This window comes from Vitis riparia, chromosome 9, assembly GCF_004353265.1.
Source record: "Vitis riparia cultivar Riparia Gloire de Montpellier isolate 1030 chromosome 9, EGFV_Vit.rip_1.0, whole genome shotgun sequence".
Lineage (NCBI taxonomy): Eukaryota > Viridiplantae > Streptophyta > Magnoliopsida > Vitales > Vitaceae > Vitis > Vitis riparia.
Genome location: NC_048439.1, coordinates 17,655,412 through 17,675,675, shown reverse-complemented (window position 1 = coordinate 17,675,675; position 20,264 = coordinate 17,655,412). Strand labels below are relative to the sequence as shown.

At 30.7% G+C, this 20,264-nt stretch overlaps 1 protein-coding gene across 1 annotated transcript; it reads left to right on the top strand.

Annotated features, from left to right (window-relative positions):
- Nucleotides 1-416: 416 nt before the first annotated feature.
- On the top strand, nucleotides 417-14,804 carry LOC117921873 (peroxidase 27-like). The gene is made up of 6 exons (XM_034839824.1): nucleotides 417-676; nucleotides 769-954; nucleotides 1,049-1,214; nucleotides 1,301-1,362; nucleotides 13,973-14,227; nucleotides 14,529-14,804. The coding sequence occupies exons 1-6, from the start codon at nucleotides 455-457 to the stop codon at nucleotides 14,802-14,804; spliced, it is 1,167 nt and encodes a 388-aa protein (XP_034695715.1). The 5' UTR covers nucleotides 417-454.
- The last annotated feature ends 5,460 nt before the right edge of the window (nucleotides 14,805-20,264 follow it).

Below are 20,264 nucleotides of genomic sequence, written 5' to 3'. Positions count from 1 at the left end.
TTTTTCTGCAATTTGGGATCGATCGATGTTTAAAAAACTAGTTCTGAAGGTCAACTCTGAAAGGCGTGGCTAGCTTTTATTCACATCTATGTATGAGTTATTTTAAGGGTTACGACACTTTCTGAGATGGTATAGAGCATCAATTATCTCATAGAAATCATCCTAGGATTTCATGCACGAACATGATTGAATGGATCTATGAGTACGCTATAAAGTTGTTAAGTCGTTGTTCAACCCTCATTTTTTATTTTTATTTTTAATTTGATGCTGTGGCCAATAAAACCTAATAATATATTTTAAGCATCCACCATCTGTAAAGTCATTAATATCAAGTTAAGTGACATGCAATGCCAGCCTTTCTATGACAAGCTCAAAGGCAAGCTTTAGGCTATAAAACCAGGCGTCCGCCCCTTCGACCACATATCAGTTCATAGCAAAAAGCTCCACACCAGACATGGTTGCTTCAAAGGGCTTCTCCTGTTTGTTTCTCCATTTGCTGTTGCTGTCTTTCGTCTTTGTTGTGGCCAATTCCCAGGGCTTGAAGGTAGGGTTTTACAGAAAGACATGCCCCAATGCTGAAGCCATAGTTGAGAAGGTAGTAGATCAAGCCATGTCCGTCGCCCCAAGTCTTTCTGGGCCTTTGTTGAGAATGCATTTCCATGATTGTTTCGTCAGGGTACGTATATTGCTAACGTGATCATTTCCAAATTAAGCCCAGTATCAACCTTTCAATTAAGCAATAATCTCACGATTTATGTGTGTCTGCAGGGCTGTGAGGGTTCAGTGCTACTAAACTCATCGACACAGCAAGCTGAAAAAGATGCATCTCCAAACTTAAGCCTCAGAGGATATCAAGTTATTGATAGAGTCAAGTCTGCATTAGAAAAAGCATGTCCTGGAGTGGTTTCATGCTCTGACATCTTAGCCCTAGTAGCTAGAGATGTGGTCGTCGCGGTAATTAATGTTTTATGATCTTTATATGTATATATATGCATACATGGATTAAGAATTTGAATGATAAGTTGTTAACTGCGTAGAATGGTTTCAGATGAAAGGACCATCCTGGAAAGTTGAAACTGGAAGAAGAGATGGAAGGGTGTCCAATATTACAGAGGCCTTAACAAATCTTATACCGCCTACTGCAAACATAACCCAATTGAAATCAGGGTTTCAACAAAAGGGTCTAAGTGTAAAAGACCTAGTGGCGTTATCAGGTATGTTTGAGTGCCAAATATATAAAGACTTCGATGACATATCGAAATTAACAAGACTAATACATTCAAGCTATTCTATTACTTAGGTGGGCACACCCTTGGGACTTCTCACTGCTCCTCCTTCTCAAGCCGCCTTTACAACTTCACTGTTCATTTTTAATTTCTAGTCCTACCGACCGTGATCCATAGGAATGGGGCTTAACTTCAACTTGTTATAATTAATATCTGTGCACATTCAAAATTTGTTCATACCCTGAGACACTAATGTTTTGTTGTGTTTTTTTTTTTTTTTTGTTAGAAACAACTTATTTTTAGATTTGAAATCTTTTTATTTACTTATTATTTATTTTTAATTGAATAAAAAAATTAAAATATTTGATTTTTTTTTTTTTTAATGAATGCTAAAAGTAACAAGTTAAAACGTATTAGTATAATCTATTAAAATCAACTACCAAAACACAATCTAAAAAACTAACTTATTCCTCATCATTAATCAACATAATTGAAATAAAGCTATTATTTTCCTTTTTCTTTTTTTAAATACTTAATAAAAATAAAATATTAAAAAAATTAATTAATGTTTAACATTATTAAACATTATTTAATTTTAAGTTATATTTTGAATTAAATTAAAAATAAAAACAAAAGCCACCTAAGTTAAGAGCACAAGTGTGTGGCCAAAAAAACCTCTTTTGATCACCTCTGTCCATAACATACTAAACTTTTTTCTTTTTTAATCAGAACAAATTCAGTATCCTTACTCAATGATTTTGATTTATTGCCGGGAGACCATCTGTCAAATTGAAATGTTTAGTATATCATCTTTTTCTGTGGTCTATAGGCTTGAAAAATTAAATTATTGTTCCTTTTCCTATAACAATAGAAAAAGTAACTTTCATTTTTTATAACAATTAAGTTCCTCCGTGTCGTCGGCTTTGGAAGAGAGCAGCTTGAGATTGGCGTTGAGGGGGGCCAAAACCGTGATAACTGTGAGCTCATATAACACGGTTAACACCTGGTATTGCATGCATGTGCGTGGGAATTAATCAATGAGAAAATTAACATTAATAAAAAAAATAAATAAATAAATAAATAAAGGTACTGCATGCAAAACTTCGACAGCAGGTAATTTAAGTGGGCGGGCATTTTGAGGTTGAGAAATATTATCAACGCAGTTTCCAACTTCCATTTGAAGACTAAGGCAGTGTTCGTTTTTTGGCTGAATAGAAAAGCCAAATATTTTGGCTCTTTTTATTCAGCTAAAAGTACCTTGTTGATACTAACCAACATAATTAAAGGGAACTTGTTATCAATAAGTTTAGTTTAATTATGTTGGTTGATATCAATGAGTTACTTTTAACTGAATAGAAAAAGCTAAATATTTTGACTTTTTCTATTCAGCCAAAAAACAAACATCACCTAAGAGATCTAGAAAAACAACTAGCAAACTCATCGACTCCCTGCCTTGAAATGGTGTGGCAGGAAAAAACCGCAAGACTGAGATTCAAAATGAGAGCTAGTTCTTCAAATTGATGAATGGTAGTTTTTCATTAAAATATTTCATTCGTTCATGTACAGAGTATATATAGAGGGTAATCATCATTCTAAGAATGGGAAAGAATGATACAAGGAAGGAATGATATAAGGAAAGAACAACTAATATCATAATATCTCAACATTCCCAATATCTCAACTTTCCTAATATCTGAATATTCTTAATATCTCAACACTAATCACTAAGAAATGATCAAAACTTTACATAAAGTGTCTGTCAACGGAGCATTGGTCTTGGCAGTTGGCATATATAATATGCTTGGAATGCACAGTAGGAAACCTTTACACTTTAGTTATTCTTGTATGATTGTATCAACAAAACCACCTTCATTTATCATTTATGAGTTGTATGGCGGAGGACTTCTTCACCAACAAGTTAACATACACATGATATACATATCATCAACCATCAGGCATCAGATATTAATCCATCCCCACCTCCCAAAATCTCAATTTCAAACATTAACAAGACGCTAGTATATATATAACCATTTTCGATCTATATATTTTTATTGAATTAAAAAAACAAGGAAAACAAGAAAGAAGTTTCAAGTAAGGTTGAACTTCACTAATATTGATAAACTATTTTTAATGTGCTTTTCTATATGATCCTACTAAATCTCTTGCAAGTGATTTTAGTTCTAGCCAATCAAAGTAAGGTTGATCTATGAGATGATTACAATTGTTTTTCTTAGTATATATTTTCATATGCTATTAGTAGATCTTTTTAAATCATATTAGACTAGTGGCATTTTTTTAGATGTGTTGTTTAAAATAAGTTCTTTATATTGATGCAATTGTAGTTTAAATTTTCTCAAATTCTTCATTTTTATGTTGGAAATAAAATTTAAATTCAATTCAAGAATATGCTAACTACATATTAGAATTCAATTTTTGTAGGTGCTCCCTACTAGGGAATTGAATATTTACATGGAGAGAATTTCAATTCTTGGCTTCATTTTAGCCATTTTCTATTTCATAACAATAGAACTTGCATGTAATGCTCACACCCATATCGGCAACGACGTTCTATCTGAACAAGAGGCTCTTATTGACTTCAAAGGTGGTCTCAAAGATCTTAACAATCGTCTTTCATCATGGAAATGAAGCAATTATTGCTATTGGCAAGGAATTACTTGTGAAAATGGCATAGGATTTGTCATTTCAATTAATCTTCGTAACCCTTATCCTCATGAGAATGTATATGAGAATTGGAGCTATATGAACTTAAGTGGAGAAATTAGACCTTCATTGGTAAGACTTAAGTCTTTGAAGCATCTAGATTTGAGTTTCAACTCATTCAAAGCCATACCTATTCCTCAATTCTTTAGATCTCTAAAGAATTTATTATATCTAAACTTATCGAGTGTTGGGTTTAGTGAAGCAATTCCTTCAAATTTTGGGAATCTTTCTAGTTTGCAATATCTTGATCTTTCTTCCGAATATCCTAATGATATTAATTTTGGATATTCTAATGATTTTTCTATTGGCAATCTTGAATGGATGATTGGTCTTGTTTCCTTGAAGTATCTTGGTATGGATTATGTTAACCTTTCATTGGTAGGAAGTCAATGGGTAGAGAGGTTCTAAACAAACTACCAATTTTAACTGAGTTGCATCTAGATGGTCGTAGCCTATTTGGCTCTATTTTATCTCCAAGTTTTGTTATTTTTACTTCACTTCGTGTTATAAGCATTAGCTCCAACCAATTCTTTTCCATGTTTCCTAAGTGGCTTCTAAATGTCAGCAACCTTGAATCCATTGATATAAGTTATAATCAATTACAGGGGAGGATTCCACTTGGTCTTGGTGAGCTACACAATTTGCAATACATACATCTATTTGAGAATCACAATCTTCGAGGCAGTATCTCTCAATTGTTGAGGAAGAGTTAGAAAAAGATAGAAGTTCTGCATTTGGGTTTTAATAAATTACATGGTAAGCTTCTTGTGTTAATGGAAAATTTGATATTTCTTTGTCAATATGTTAATGGGTAGTTAAATATATATTGTTGATGATTGTGTATATACACTCTTTATTGAATATGTATTAGTACACAATATCAAATAATCACTATATTTTGTTCACATAGTGGAAATAAATTTGTACCTATTAATAAAACATTATTTTGAATTTTAAATTTCTTAGAAGGAAATTTAGTTTCTTTTGTATCTAAGAAAAAATATATAGTTCAACACTTTATGCTTATGAAGTATCTATATTTTTTAATTTTTTTTTTTGTGTGTGTAAAGGTAAGTAATTATAAGAGGTACTCGTCTATGTAGCTATGAAAAAGAACTGCATCTTATAAGAATAGGATTTTTTTTTTAATCCTTAACCTCCTTTTTATTTTAAATTAGTTGATCAATGATTTATTATTTATTATTGTCGATAATGATAATAATATCATTTTTATATATTTGTCACGTTATCTTTTTGTAATGGTTTCATTTCAATAATAAGATTTTGACATGCTTGCATTTTTTTAATTTATTTTATTCCTAGGGATAATAATTTGATCATGATTAAATTGAATATTTAAATTCTTTTCATTTTTTATTCTCATGACATACTTTCTCTTAAACTATTTTCTCAAAACTTATTCTAGATTGTCATGTTTCTTTAAAGGTACTTCCTATTCTTATAGAATATAAATAATTATATTTTACTATTCATTTATTTTTTAAAATTTCATAATTAATAAATTAAAACACTACTTTGATTTTAAATGTACTTTCTTTGTAACTCCAAAGTCCTATTTTCACAATTTACATTTATTAAGAATTTTTATCAAGTATTTTTCAATCCTCTCCAACACATTTTCAATTATATATATATAAATGCCATTTCATGGTTGAGACTAGTAGTTGAACTTTAAAATTGAATATTAAGTTGAGAGTTATGACATTCATGTTTTCAAATACTATTACTAAAAATTTTAAATTTCTAGGTAGTAAAATTTTCAAAAATATTTATACCAATTTTTTTACAAGCATTTTCTAAAAACCATTACTTTTTTATGGTAAGGTTTTATTATTTTTATTAGAGTTGTCATAATTTTTTATCTTTACAAATAAAACGTAGAAAGTTTATCCAAACACTATCTTAGGCGTTTTTTTTTTCCCATTTAGGGAATTGACTACTATTAACTTCAAACTAGTCTTAAAAATAAGAATGACTAACTTTTATCCCAAGGAGAGAGCAATTATTGTTGAATTTTTAATTAAATAAGTTGTCTCTTATAAACTTGACTAATTAGTTTAGACATTTGTTGATAAAATTAGTGTCTTAAAAATATTTAGATTTGAGTTTAATTCATTTAAGAACATTCTTGCTCTTATGTTTCTTTGTCATTTTATCGATTTTAATTTATTCGAAACTTCTCATTCTTTATTTTTATCCTAGTTTCTTCTAGAGTTATTGTTTCAAAATATTATACAATTCAGATGACTATATATTTTTTTTATTCATGTTTTGCAGGAGTTTGAAAATAAATAGAAGACCCACCTGGAACTAAGAAATTGTAAAACATATAATTGTTAAAAGAAATCTTTCTAATAATTTCCTTTACAATATTCTTTTGATTTATATTTTCATTTTCTATCTTCTCTGGTTGAACTATCACTTTGTTCAAATCATTTTAGTTTATTGTCTAAGAAATAATTAATATCAATTATTAATCTTACTAGTCTCAGAACATCTAAAAAAATTACTTTATTTTATGGCTATCAAGAAAAGTATCATTCCTAGTATTTTTATTCACCAATGCAAGAACTTTTTCTTTAAACTAATTGTACATGAATTAATTTGTCTTTTTATTTACTATTTTTATTATTTATTTGTTACATAATTTTAATTAATACATATTTTTTATTCTTGGTCATGATAGGTTCAATTCCAAGCTCCATTGGAAACTTTTGCAACTTAAAATATTTAGATTTGAGTGGTAATTACTTGAATGGAAGTTTGCTTGAGATTATCAAAGGAAGTGAAACATGCAGTTCTAAAAGTCATCTTCTTAATTTGAGGGAGTTACATTTGAGCTGGAATCAATTGATGGGAAAATTGCCAAACTGGTTGGGTGAGCTTAAAAATCTTAGGGGACTCTATTTATCCGATAACAAACTTGAAGGTCCCATCCCTGCTTCTTTATGGGCATTACAACACTTGGAGTATCTATATCTTATATTGAATAAGCTGAATGGAACTCTCCTAGATAGTATTGGACAACTTTCTCAACTACAATACTTGGATGTTTCTTCCAATCATTTGAGTGGAAGTCTCTCGGAAAAACATTTTTGGAAGCTAAGGAAGTTGGAGTATCTACACATGGAGTCCAATTCTTTCCATTTGAATGTTAGTTCCAATTGGGTTGCCCCTTTCCAGGCGAATTATCTTAATATGGGTTCGTGCCACTTGGGTCCTTCATTTCCAGCTTGGCTTCAATCTTAAAAGAACCTCTGGTATCTTGATTTCTCAAATGACAACATTTCAGGTCTCATTCCAAATTGGTTTTGGAATATTTCTTTTAACCTACATCACTTAAATTTTTCTCATAATCAGTTACAAGGCCAGCTACCAAATTCATTAAATTTTTCTATTGGTGATGCATACATCAGTTTCAGTTTCAACCGCTTTGAAGGACCTATTCCTTTTTCAATCAAAGGGGTAAAAAGACTAGATCTCTCCCATAATAAATTTTCTGGCCATATCCCATTGAGCAGAGGTGAATCCATGTTAGGCTTGAGTTCCCTTCTTCTTTCAAATAATCAAATAACAGGAGCCATCATGCTAGATATAGGAAAATCCATGCCAAACTTGTTTTATCTTTCTCTTTCAAGTAATCAAATAACAGGGGTCATCCCATCAAACATAGGTGAATCCTTACCCAACTTGGTTTTCCTCTCTCTTTCAGGTAATCAAATAATAGGGACCATCCCAGATTCCATAGGGCACCTCACCTCTCTTGAAGTCATTGATTTTTCAAGGAATAATTTGATTGGAATCATTCCTTCTATCATAAACAATTGCTCTGGCCTTTTTGTTCTAGACCTTGGAAATAACAATTTGTCTGGGATGCTACCAAAGTCGTTGGGTCAGTTACCATTACTCAAATCACTACACTTGAACTAGAACAAGCTTTCAGGAGAGTTCCTATCTTCTTTGCAGAATTTAGCAGGTTTGGAAGTCCTTGATCTTAGTTACAACAGATTATCAGGTTAGTTTCCTACTTGGATTGGAGTTGCTTTCATAAATCTTGTAATACTCAACTTGAGGTCAAATCTATTTTCAGGAAGACTGCCCTTCCAACTTTCAAATTTAAGCTCCCTGCATGTTTTAGACCTTGCAAAGAATAATTCGGTGGGTGAAATTCCAGTCACTTTGGTTAAGCTTAAAGCCATGGCTCAAGAGCAATTGAATATATATCAGTTAAATGTGAATGGCAACTCCTTGTATGAAGAGAGATTGGTTGTGACTACCAAAGGCCAAAATTTAGAATATACAAGGGCCCTTTCTCTTGTTGTTAGCATAGACCTATTCGACAATATCAAGATTAATTAGTTTGGTGGTTCTAAACTTGCTTAGGAGTCACATCACTGTCCAAATTCCTCAAAGCATTTCACTGTTGCACCAGTTGTCATCTCTTGATTTGTCAAGTAATAAGCTTTCTGGCATCATTCCTTCAAGCATGCCCTCATTAACATTCCTAAGTTATTTGAATTTATCAAATAATAATTTTTTTTGGTAAGATCCCTTTTATAGGGCAAATGACAACCTTCACCGAGTCAACCTTTGTTGAAAACTTTGATCTTTGTGGAGCTCCACTTGTCACAAAATGCCAAGATGATAATCCAAATAAAAAGCAAAGTGCTATTGAAGACAAAAAATGATGATGGCTATATTGATCAATGGTTTTATTTGAGCATTGGCCTGGGATTTGCGATAGGCATTTTAGTTCCATATTTTGTTTTGGCAATAAGGAAATCTTGGTGTGAGGCCTACTTAATTTTGTAGATAAAATTGTCAAATGGTTGTTGAGAGGAAGAACAACCTATGACAAAGATCGTTCGCAAAGATGATAAATTTTTCTTATAGATCTTTATATGCTCTATGTATAATTATAAGCTTTGGAAGTTAATTTCATTACAGTTGCAATAAAAAGACAAGATTTTGCTTTTAGTTTATTGAAAGAGAATTTTCTTGATATAAAAAGGGTCTTTATTAAGATAACTAGTGATTCTCAAAGGTTATGGTTTGTTTAACTACTACTAAAAAAAAGAGTATGTTTTCCCTTTGCGGATAAAATTTTTAGTAGCCCATAAAAAATATAAAAAATGATTAGAAAAAATTTCCAATTTCAAAATTTCAAATTCTCTTTGAAAATATAATTAGTAGGTATGTTTCAACTACCTTATAAAATTCGAGTAGAATTTGATGATCCTCCAATGTAAGATATTTTAATTGTTTGTCATAACTACATTTATTTATTAACCTAAATCTATGATTTTTATTATTATTTTTTTTACTTTTTTCGCCTTTTGACATTCATAGAATTTTGGTTAATTTTGATGAAAAATGGCTAAAATTATAATTGAGGAAAAAATGTAGTAATTTTTTTCAATCAAATTAAGTAGATGATAGCTTTTTGCAAGGTGAAAAACAAGAAGAAAATGTATGTGTTTTTATCCATCATACCCATATTTTGCATCACTTTTGAGCTAATTTATTTAATCTAATCCATCCCTTAAGTTTACAGGGGTTGGTAATGCTTTAAATCATACCTAGGCTCCGTTTGGATGGTCTTTTCCTTCTACCTAAAATTAAACGCATAACCCATAAACCTTTCTACAACAAAACTTTTATTAAATTGAAAAGTCCTAAAATCTTAATTTTCTATAAGTATACAACTTAATTTTAGCCATCTTCTACATTATGTGTTTTAATTTTGCTTTATTAAAATGACTTTTATTCACTAAATCATGAATATTTAAACAAATCATCTCCACCCAAATATCAAATTCAAATTCATCATAGAAATTTTAGCTAACAAATGTCATCCTAGCATATGAAGGCAAAAAATGATAACAGCTAAAAGCAAGAAACAATGTAACCCCATTTTGGATTGTGTCACATCCTCTCTAAAATGGATCAAAACCAAAAGTTAAGTTTCAAAAGTGAGACAATCGCATGGTATTAGACCGAAGAACTCGTCAACTTGTAGAGAAACGCGTCTAAGATAAAACCCCATTTCCTCATAGCACAGTCATTCCTTTGTCTACCACAAGGCTGATTATTACTTACCCATGTTTTAGAGCCAGTTCCATCTATTGTATCTCTTACTCCTCCATCCATGGGGATTAAGTTAGAGATACCATCCACTAAAGCATACACCATTCCTTCAACTGTATTCTTCTAGTCTGCAACTACATTCTCCAACTATATTAATTCATGGAAAAAAAATAATCTTATAGCTCAAACATGAGAACAAGAAGCGGAGGATTTGAAGGAACTACTCTCTTAACCTTGTTGGTAGGCGGGGAAGTCTTTCTTGCATCAGCAAATTAACTTAACACTTTGGAAGTGGGGAAACCATTTACCTTAGTTGTAGGGTGCTTCCCTTGGCCCCATGAATTGAGAGTAGAAGTCATCTACCTAACGAAGACAAGATAAGAATTCTAACCTTATTTTAAACTACAAATTTAACTCAAGTTTAAGCAATATGGTAATTGGCCAACAAGGCATATCTACATGATTAACAGTAGGGTTAATAGGCTTAACAACAAAACCTAAGAGGGGATTCCCTTCTTCAGCAAGAAAATCCTTTGGTGGAGCACTTTGTTGAACACGCTAGAGGACATCCATTTCCATTCACCATAGGAAGCCATCCATGTGATGTGGGCCTCAACAGTGATCAAGCATCCACCTAAATTGCACAACCCATACCACCATCTAGCATCAAGAAACACATTCAAACAGATTCTAAGAATTGGAATTCACAATTCACTCCAATGCAAATTGGGGCAAAGGAGAATATCTTTCCCAACCCCTAAAATCTAAATTACAGGTAAACATTGATGAATTTGATAATTCTCAATTCTAACCAAAAGAAAAAATGCGGCACTTGCAAAACCAAAAAATAAAAATAAAAATAAGTAAATAAATAATAGAAAAAATTTCCCTAAAACCCAAAAGCAACATTCTAGGTCACTTTCTAGTTAACAGCAACTTGAAGTAACTACCAATCTCATATGCTAAAACTCATTTCTAGGCAACGTTTGGCTATCAATTCAAAGCTACTTTTTTGGTTTTGAACCCTATAAAAAACAACCCTGGACAAACCCAAATTGAACAATTTAGGTTTATGTATATGGGACTGTTATTATAATGTTAAAAAACCCTAACTCTACAATGAGAATTGCTAGAGAAAAAGTGACATTTTCTTTAATAAGAAAACCTTTTGGTCAAGCACTTTGTTGAAGACACTAGAGGACCTCCATTTGCATCAAAGGTGATCAAGCATCAACCCAAGGGGTGAGCATTTATCCTAGGGACTTATAATCCGTTAGCCTAAGAGATGATTTAGAAATAACCCCATGGCGCTCATGTGGAGGCCTAGGAAGAGGAGGAACTCCACTTTGTTCTATTAAGCTTCAAAACCATTTCCTTCTATATGACATTAGTTTACGTATGAGACCATTTCAGTTTCATATACAAATTATAGAATTTAACCTCCCCTTCACTTAGGCTATGTGCTACGATGGAGGCAACGGATTGACCAAAAAGTTGAGGAATGTGACAAAGAGATTCCAAGGAGGGAATTTAGGATAGTACTTCATCTTCTTATATTATGATACTTTATTGTCCATATTCTTTATTCCTTCTAAAATCGGTAGTAGGTTGAGTTAGGTATTCAAGCCAGCTTCTAAATTTGATATGTCTATTCTTTATGCTTATTAGATTGAAAAATTAAACGGGCAAAATAGTTAAAGGAATTACACCAGGCCTTGCCCCCACCCCCACCACCTTCTAGCATCTAGAAATACATCCCAACAAATTCCAAGAATTGAAATTCATAGTTCACTCCAATGCTAACATGGGCAAAGGAGCATACATCTCCCAAACATTGCAAGAAAACAATGACAAATTTGATATTTCACAATTGCAACCAAAAGAAGAAAAAAAACACCCCCAAAAGTTCTTGGTCGCTTTCTGGGTTAAAAGTAACTATCACTATCATCTACTAAAAGCCTAAAACACATTTTAGTGAGGGGGGTAATTGTTTGTGTATCAATTTGGACCCACTTTCTTTGTTTTGAAGCCCATAAAAAAACCACCCAAATTGAATAATTCAAGTTATTGCATATGATGAGACTGCTAATACAGTCTTAAATGACCCTAATTCTGCAATAAGGGTGAGATAAAAAAACATTACAAAATTGAAAATTTCACAGCAAATTTTTAGAGAAAGAGGGAAAATGGAAGTGGGTATGGCGAATTAAGACAAGAAAGTATGGAATAACAAAGGCTCACGGAGAAGAGGAGAGGAGGTCGCTTGGCAATATGGACGCAGGAACACCCTCAAACTCCAAGAGACATAAATGGCTTCAATTTACTTTTCTATTTTTTTCAAAAAAAAAAAAAGGTGGGGGAGGGGGGAACTACATGTTGTAATAATTTTCAATAATAGATTTTAATCAAATATTTTTGAAAATGATTTTCAATGACTTACTAGAATTTATAATATCTGACCAGATTCATGTTAGTTTGATTAATTCCATTAGTCCCTTAATGTCAATCAAATATAGCGATTTCATATGAATTTTACATATCAACATTTCAATAAATTTTATATTAATGGTCTCACAATGTAAATATAACCCTACCTATTACATCAATAATTTTCCTTTCAATATAAATTTAAAAACATGATAAAATAAAGTTAATTAATTAATTTTTATGTCATCAATTATTTTATTGTTACAAATTTAAAAACAATGAAACTATACAAATAAAACTGATCAAATTAATTCTTGTGGCAATGTCACATTATTGATTTTCAAGTACCATAAACAGAAATTGTCTCAAAAAAAATATCATTTCTATGTACCACAAACAAATTCATAGAGGTTGCTAAATGTACACCATTTTTTATTTTTATTGATGGTTTCATCTTTTCTATTTTAGATACTTATTTTTATTTTTTACTTCACAAACTCATCTATCTTTCTATATGCAGCCATCCTCTTCTTTTTTTAGGTTTTTTATTTTTTATGTAAAAAATTTTGCTGCAATTGTCAATTTTTAGATAAATATTATAATTATATTTTTTCTTCATTAAAAATGAATATTGATATTTGAAACAATTTAACTAATATTTCAAAACTTCAGACAAATATTTATCTATTTTTTAAAAAATATTAAATTGTAAGAAATAAATAAATAAAATAAATGGATACCAAGGGCCGAAATCATAATGACATCTCATATATAAATTAACATTATTTCATCACATTTCTTTTAATTTTATCTAAAAGAGTGACCTTTTCTAAAAGGTAGAAAACAAACTATTAATTTCTTGATCATCCAATAATTATCTTTATTTTTATACGTTAAGATAAATAGTTGTTAACTTCATTTTTAGGGTGAGGAATGATCATAAAGGCAATATTTATGGGCTTAAAAGCGGGGTTCTGCACCTCAAATGCAGCTGCCACATGGCACCATGTCATAAGCCAATCCTCCCCTCTTCCTCCCCTCACCCACAACTGAGCGAAGCCCAACCCCCACCATACCCAACCCAACCAAAATGGGCTGGTCTAATTTTGACCCATTTTCCTGGGCTAGGCCAGTCTGCCCTTCTTTTTTTTTAATTCCCTCCCAGCTAGCCTTTTCGGCCCTCGTATGGGCCCAATTTTGGGCCTCTCTTTTTTTAATATGATTTTTATGAAGTGTTTTTTTTCCCTTTAAAGGGACCATTTTCTGGCCCTATTTAGGCCCATTTTCTGGGCAACTTTTGGGCCCTTTGAAATTTTATTTTCTTTTCTTTTCTTTTTCTAAAGCGCCATTTTCTTTTAACTCTTTTCAAGGGCCTAATTTTTGGGCTGGGTCTTTTTTTTTCTTGGTTTTCCCTTCTCCATTTTAACTTCGACTTTCAAAACCCATAATTTTGAACAAATCAAGGTATTTTGATTTTTCATTTCTAGGAATTTGCAAACCACTGGCTGCAACTTTACAGGCTGGACACCTTGGGTGCAGAGGTGAAGTTTTTTTGGAGTGAGGGGCACGTTTTGAAGAGAAGAGCCGCACTGGAGAAGAGCTTTGATGAAGCACGCATCCAGAAAAGAAAATTGACAGCACCAAATCTCATCGTGGAAAAGCCCTACGTCCGGATTCTCTCGTTTCGAATGCTTTCAATCATTGCCGATCCTCATCCTCAGCCGTCCGATTTCAATCACAAGGCAATCGGACCCACTGATACCAACCCATCGTGATCTGAAAGGCTGAATCCGATACACACCGAACCAGATTTCGAATTTCCACCGTCAAATCCATCGGCATCCATACCTACCTTACACGGCGGTAACGACGTCGAAATTGGAACCTCAAATGGAGGATTGAATCAATGGGAATCTAACGATGCCAGGACTAGCGCAAAGGAACATTGCACTTTTCCGTTCACAGCTTTAATCATTAGGCTTCACATATGACTGGGAATGTGAAATTTCCACGATAGAACCAGAATACTATAAATGGACGCAGTGGAACTTTCTTCATCTTCTAAAAAGAGGATTAACGTGTCAAGCTGAAGTGCCAGTCAACTGGTGCCCTGCTCTTGGTACTGTCTTGGCAAATGAGGAGGTTGTAGATGGTGTAAGTGAACGTGGTGGTCATCCAGTAATAAGAAAGCCAATGCGACAGTGGATTCTCCAGATCACTGCATATGCTGATCGTCTTCTTGAAGATTTAGATGATCTTAATCGGCTTGAAAGTGTGAAGGGAATGCAAAGGAAGGCTAGGGATACCGTGACTAATTGATTCAAGAGGAGAAGGCAAGTAAAGGTTTTGAGTTTTGGTTTTAAAAATTGAAAAATTGGAATTTTGTTAATTAAGTTTCAATTCATCATTTTAGAGAAAAAAATTATGATCTTTGTTTCGATTTAGTTTTGATTCTCATATTAGTTCGAAAGTGTTTATGTTTGTTTTTGTTTTAGTTTGATTCTTTGATTTAGATAGGAGAAGCTTGAAACTTTGTTTCCATTTTGGTTTTGGTTCATCATGATAGTTGTATAAAGCTTGATATTTGTTTAATTTTTGTTTGGATTCTTTATTTTATTTTCACTAAGTTAGAATTATGGTAGTTTAGGTTTTTCACATTCTAGAGTCGGTCTTCATTGATTTGACACTCACATTTTAGTATTTCTTAATGTTAATTTTCAATCTTCATGACAATATATGACCTTAATATTTTTTTTGAGCAAGCTTTCGTTGACAGTTTTTTTTTTTTAAGTTCACGATCTCAATATCTCTTGTTATTATTTTCAATATTTCATGTTAATGTTTAGTCACAAAGATTTAGGATTAAGTTATTAGTTTGATTGATTCTTACCAATTGCTAAGTTTGTCTATAATTTTAATTTTAGCTAAGAATCCATAATTATTAAGTTATTTAGAATTTTAGTTTTGGTTAAAATCTAGACATGTTCTAAGTTATTAAGTTGCTAGTTTGATTTACCTTGCTAATTATTTAGTGTTTAGAATTTCAGTTTTAGTTAAATCCTTGCATGTTCAAGTTGATAATTTTATTTAGTTTGATTAGTTCGTATTTAATTCCTTACTTTCCAAAGTTTAATACATAATTGTTGATTGAATTGTTAGTTCTTTATTTTTGACACTTATTTTATAGGCACCTTAGGGAATTATTGAGTTTGAATTTTCTTTTAGAAAAGGCTTTTTTTTATTATTAAATTGACATTTTGAGTTGAGTCAAATTTTCTCTTTTTTAAAAAGTGGATTTTTCCATCATAAGTTTGGCTCCTTGATCCCAAATGAAAGGTAGTAAAAAAGGGATCCAATTTAGCTCAAAAGTATATGACAACCATCTTTAAATGGTTTATACAAACTCCAAATCATTTCTAACTATAAGTATATCATCTATGTATAAAGATAATAACATATATTTATCTTTATTTCGCTTAATATAAACACAATGGTCCTCATCAATCATTGTGAAAACATACGAAGTTATTGCACAATGAAATCTTAAGTGTCATTATTTGAATGATTGTTTAAGACTATAAATCAATCAATTCAACTTGCACACTTTGTGCTATTGGCCTTAGATAATGAAATCCACTGGTTGTTCCATATAGATTTCTTCATTCAACTCTCCATTAAGGAAATTTGTCTTAACATCCATTTAGTATAGCTCTAAATCTATATGAGCTACTATAGCTAGAATGAGGTGAATTGAGGCAAACCTAACTAATGGATAGATGGTTTCCTCATTGTTTATACCCTCTTGTTGGGCATACCCTTTAACCACTAATTGAGCTTTATAATTTACAATGGATCCATATTCCTTTTATTTTATTTTAAGAACCCATTTGTTCCCAATAGCTTTTCAATCTGAAGGTAGATCAACCAAGTCCTAGACTTGATTCTTTCGTATCCACTCCAATTCCTCTTACATTGTTTTTCTCCATTCATCCTTAGTTGGACAAGTTAGAGCCTCCTGAATTGACTTAGGCTCAACATCATCATATTGAGTAACAATATGAACTTCCCTTTCAATCTCAAATCGTCGTTGAGGAATGATTTGTTGAGAACTTGTTCTCAATATTGACTTTTTTTACTGTACTTGCTATAGGTACTAGTTCACTCCCACTAGGTTCAAGCATCAATTTTTGTTTGGGCATAGATCTTATGCCAAGATCCATCATTTCATAAAGATGTAAATCCCTATCAATTTCACTCGTACGTGGGAAATCGTCCTCTAAGAATGTGGCATCTCATGATTCTAATTTAGTTACTGTTCCATCTTCATGCTCACCTATGAATACATTCTTTGGAGTGTTCACTGTATCTTATAAAGATACATTTCCTTCCTCTATGACCTAATTTTCCATATTTATGAGAAGGACTGTGAACATAAGTCATTAACCTCCAAGGTCGCAAATTGCTAGGATCAGGCTTTCGATTATTCCATAACTCATACGAGAAGAGTTAAAAAAAACTTTAAGGGTACTTGGTTAAGTACATGAGAAGAGTTAATAATGCCTCTCCCCAATATGAAACAGGAGGATTGGCTTAAGCCACCATTGATCTAACCATGTGTAACAACATTCTATTCCTCCTCTTAGCAACAACATTTTGTTGTGGAATCCTTGGAATAGTCTATTGTGTACCAATACCCTTTTCATCACATAAATCTTTAATTGTTCTGATAGATATTCTCTACCCGACTTGTTCTTAATGTTTTAATCTTTTTATCCAATTGATTCTTAACTAAATTAATGTAGCGTCTAAAGCAATCTAATACTTCTGACTTATGAGAAATTTGATAAACATGACCGTAACGAGTAAAGTCATCTATAAATGTGATGAAATACAAGGCATCATGCCTTGCTCTAACACTCATAGGACCACAGATATCAGAATGGATCAATTGCAATGGTATTTCAACTCTAGTTCCTTTTTTGAATGGTTTTCTTGTTGTCTTACCAGCTAGGAAATATTCATAAGTTGGCATATCAATTTTAGAGAATTGACCTAGTAGAGTTTCTCTAACTAGTCTATTCATTCTTTCTTGTCCAATATGCCCAATTCTAGCATGCCATATGATCACATTATCACATGTATTTCTAGAAGTAGTCATCAACGAATGATAACTATCATTAGTATTAATCAATATCAAGAACCATAAAACCATTCAAAACATAAAATCATGCTCGAAGGCAATAAATTTATTTGTAGATCTTCATATGCTTTATGATTTACTAATAGCTTTGGAAGTGAATTCCATCACTATTGTAATAGAAGAAATGGCTTTGCTTTTAATTTATTCAATGATAATTACTTTATGTTATTATATCTTCATATTAGTTTCAGGTATGCTACAAATTTATACTCTAATTTTTTACTTTATTCTATTGATTTATTTAAAAAAAAAAATGGGTTCTTGTTAAGATAAGTTGTGATTTTCAAAGGTTAATTATGACTTTTTTAAGTACTACTAAAAAAGAAAAAGAACAAATATTTTTTGTCTTTGTAAGTAAAATTAATAATAGCCCCCTAAAAATTTGTGATTAAAAAGTATTATAAGAAAATTCTAATTTAAAATTTTCAAACTACCAAATGACAATCAAACAAGAGAGAGAGAGAGAGTGAGGGATCGTGGCTCCAAGGCTTCCACCTAGAGATTGTGTCTCTAACCTATGGCATAAATTTTAACTAGGTTTGACAAAATTACAATTTTTTCATTAATGAATGAGTCATAGCCTAACTCCATATTGTGCACCATTATTTTTCTATTTCATAATTTAAATCATAATGTAGAAAAATGATCAATAACTCAAATGCAACAATTGGGACCCATAGAATAAACCAAGTCCCATAAGATTTTCCAAAAATGTTACAATTAATCTTCATTACACTAATGAAGATTTATTACATTTCAGTACTCTATGAAAATTAAATTGAAGCAACTCATCAATGCTTTACCCAATCCTACTATATCATTATATATTGTTTCTCAAAAATTATTATTGTAAATTTAAATACTATGTAGTCATCTACCTTTTGTGTTACATTTTTATTCCTTGAATTACAAACCCACCCCTTCCCATGATCATTTTATATGTCCACATGCACAAGTATGGATATTAAATTCAAACTTGGTGGAAATACCACAATGATAGATTTATATGATCATTGTATCTATTATTAAAGATATATATTACTACCTATTAAATTATTGATTGTTTAAAGTTAAAAATTATGCTATCACTTTAAGATATTGCTCATGCATACCCTCAAAGAAATTAATAATTTAATCAATAATGCAATATGTATTAATGATGAGTTTATAAAAATAACCGTCATTATGAAACAATTTTTATCCATAAATTTCTAGTATTAATGAGTTTATTATTTGAGTTTCAAATTATTTTCAAAAATTAATAAACTAATTGATGAATTCAACACATTAAGCCTCATTTAATTTGAAGCTTATTTGATCGGTTAAAAAAATAGAAAATAATAATTCTATGTAAAATAAAAACAATAGAATTATTTTAAACCAATTTTTTCATAAATTTCTAGTATTGATTATATTATTATTTGAGTTTTAGATTAATTTTAAAAATTACTAGACTCGTTAATAAATCCAATACATTAAGTTTTATTTAATTTGGAATTCATTTGCTTAGTGAAAAAAGTTAGGGAATAAGGATTCTACGTAAAAGATAAACAATAAAGTGGTTCTAAACCAATTTTTGTTCATAAATTTCTAGTATTAATTGGTTCATTATTTGAGTTTTAAATTAATTTTAAAAATTACTAGACTCGTTAATGAATCCAAGCATTAAGTCTTATTTAATTTGGAGTTCATTTGCCTAAGAAAAAAAAAATAAGGAATAAGGATTCTATGTGAAAAAGAAATAATAAAGTAAATTTAATGCATTAAGTCTTGTTTAATTTGAAACTTATTTACATAATAATTTTTTTAAAAAAAACTTATATATATATATATATCAAGAAACTAACCTAAATAATTAAAATAAATTTTGATTTTTGACTTACTAATGTTATTAAGTTTCATAACTTTTAGTAGTTTTTGAGTTTCAAATTATTTTTAAAAATTAATAAATTTTATGTTTCAAGTACACTTTGATTTGAAATTTATTTCCTTAATGAAATATTCTAGAAAAATTCAGAAAAATACAAATAATTTAAAGGAAGATTAGATTGTGGAGAGAGAAATGGAATAATAACATGTTTAATTTTATTTTTGTTTAATACTTTTTTTAAAAAATTCTATAGGGAGAAATATATATATTTTTTTAAATCGATTAAAACAACTTTTATTTATTCTCAAACAATTATTCTCTATTTTACTTTATTTTTAACAAAAACAATGTTAAAAAATTTTAGAAACAATTTTATACTTTTTTAAAAAAATATTTTTAAATCACACAGCCCTGACTCTTACTATTTATTTCACTTTATTTTTAAAATTAGAAATAAATCATTTTTATTTTTAAAAAGGAAAAACTACTTTTTAAACACACGACGAAACTGACTGTAACTTGCCCACTATTACCACCAAATGGCCACCCCCTAACAAAAACAACAATAATAATAATAATAATAATAATAATAATCATAATATTAATTAATTATGATTCTGAAATCATGAGATAATCCCACCATAAAATTTTGCATTTCAGTTGTGCGATTACACCATATAATTGAAGGTAGTGAAAAGATAAATGTTAA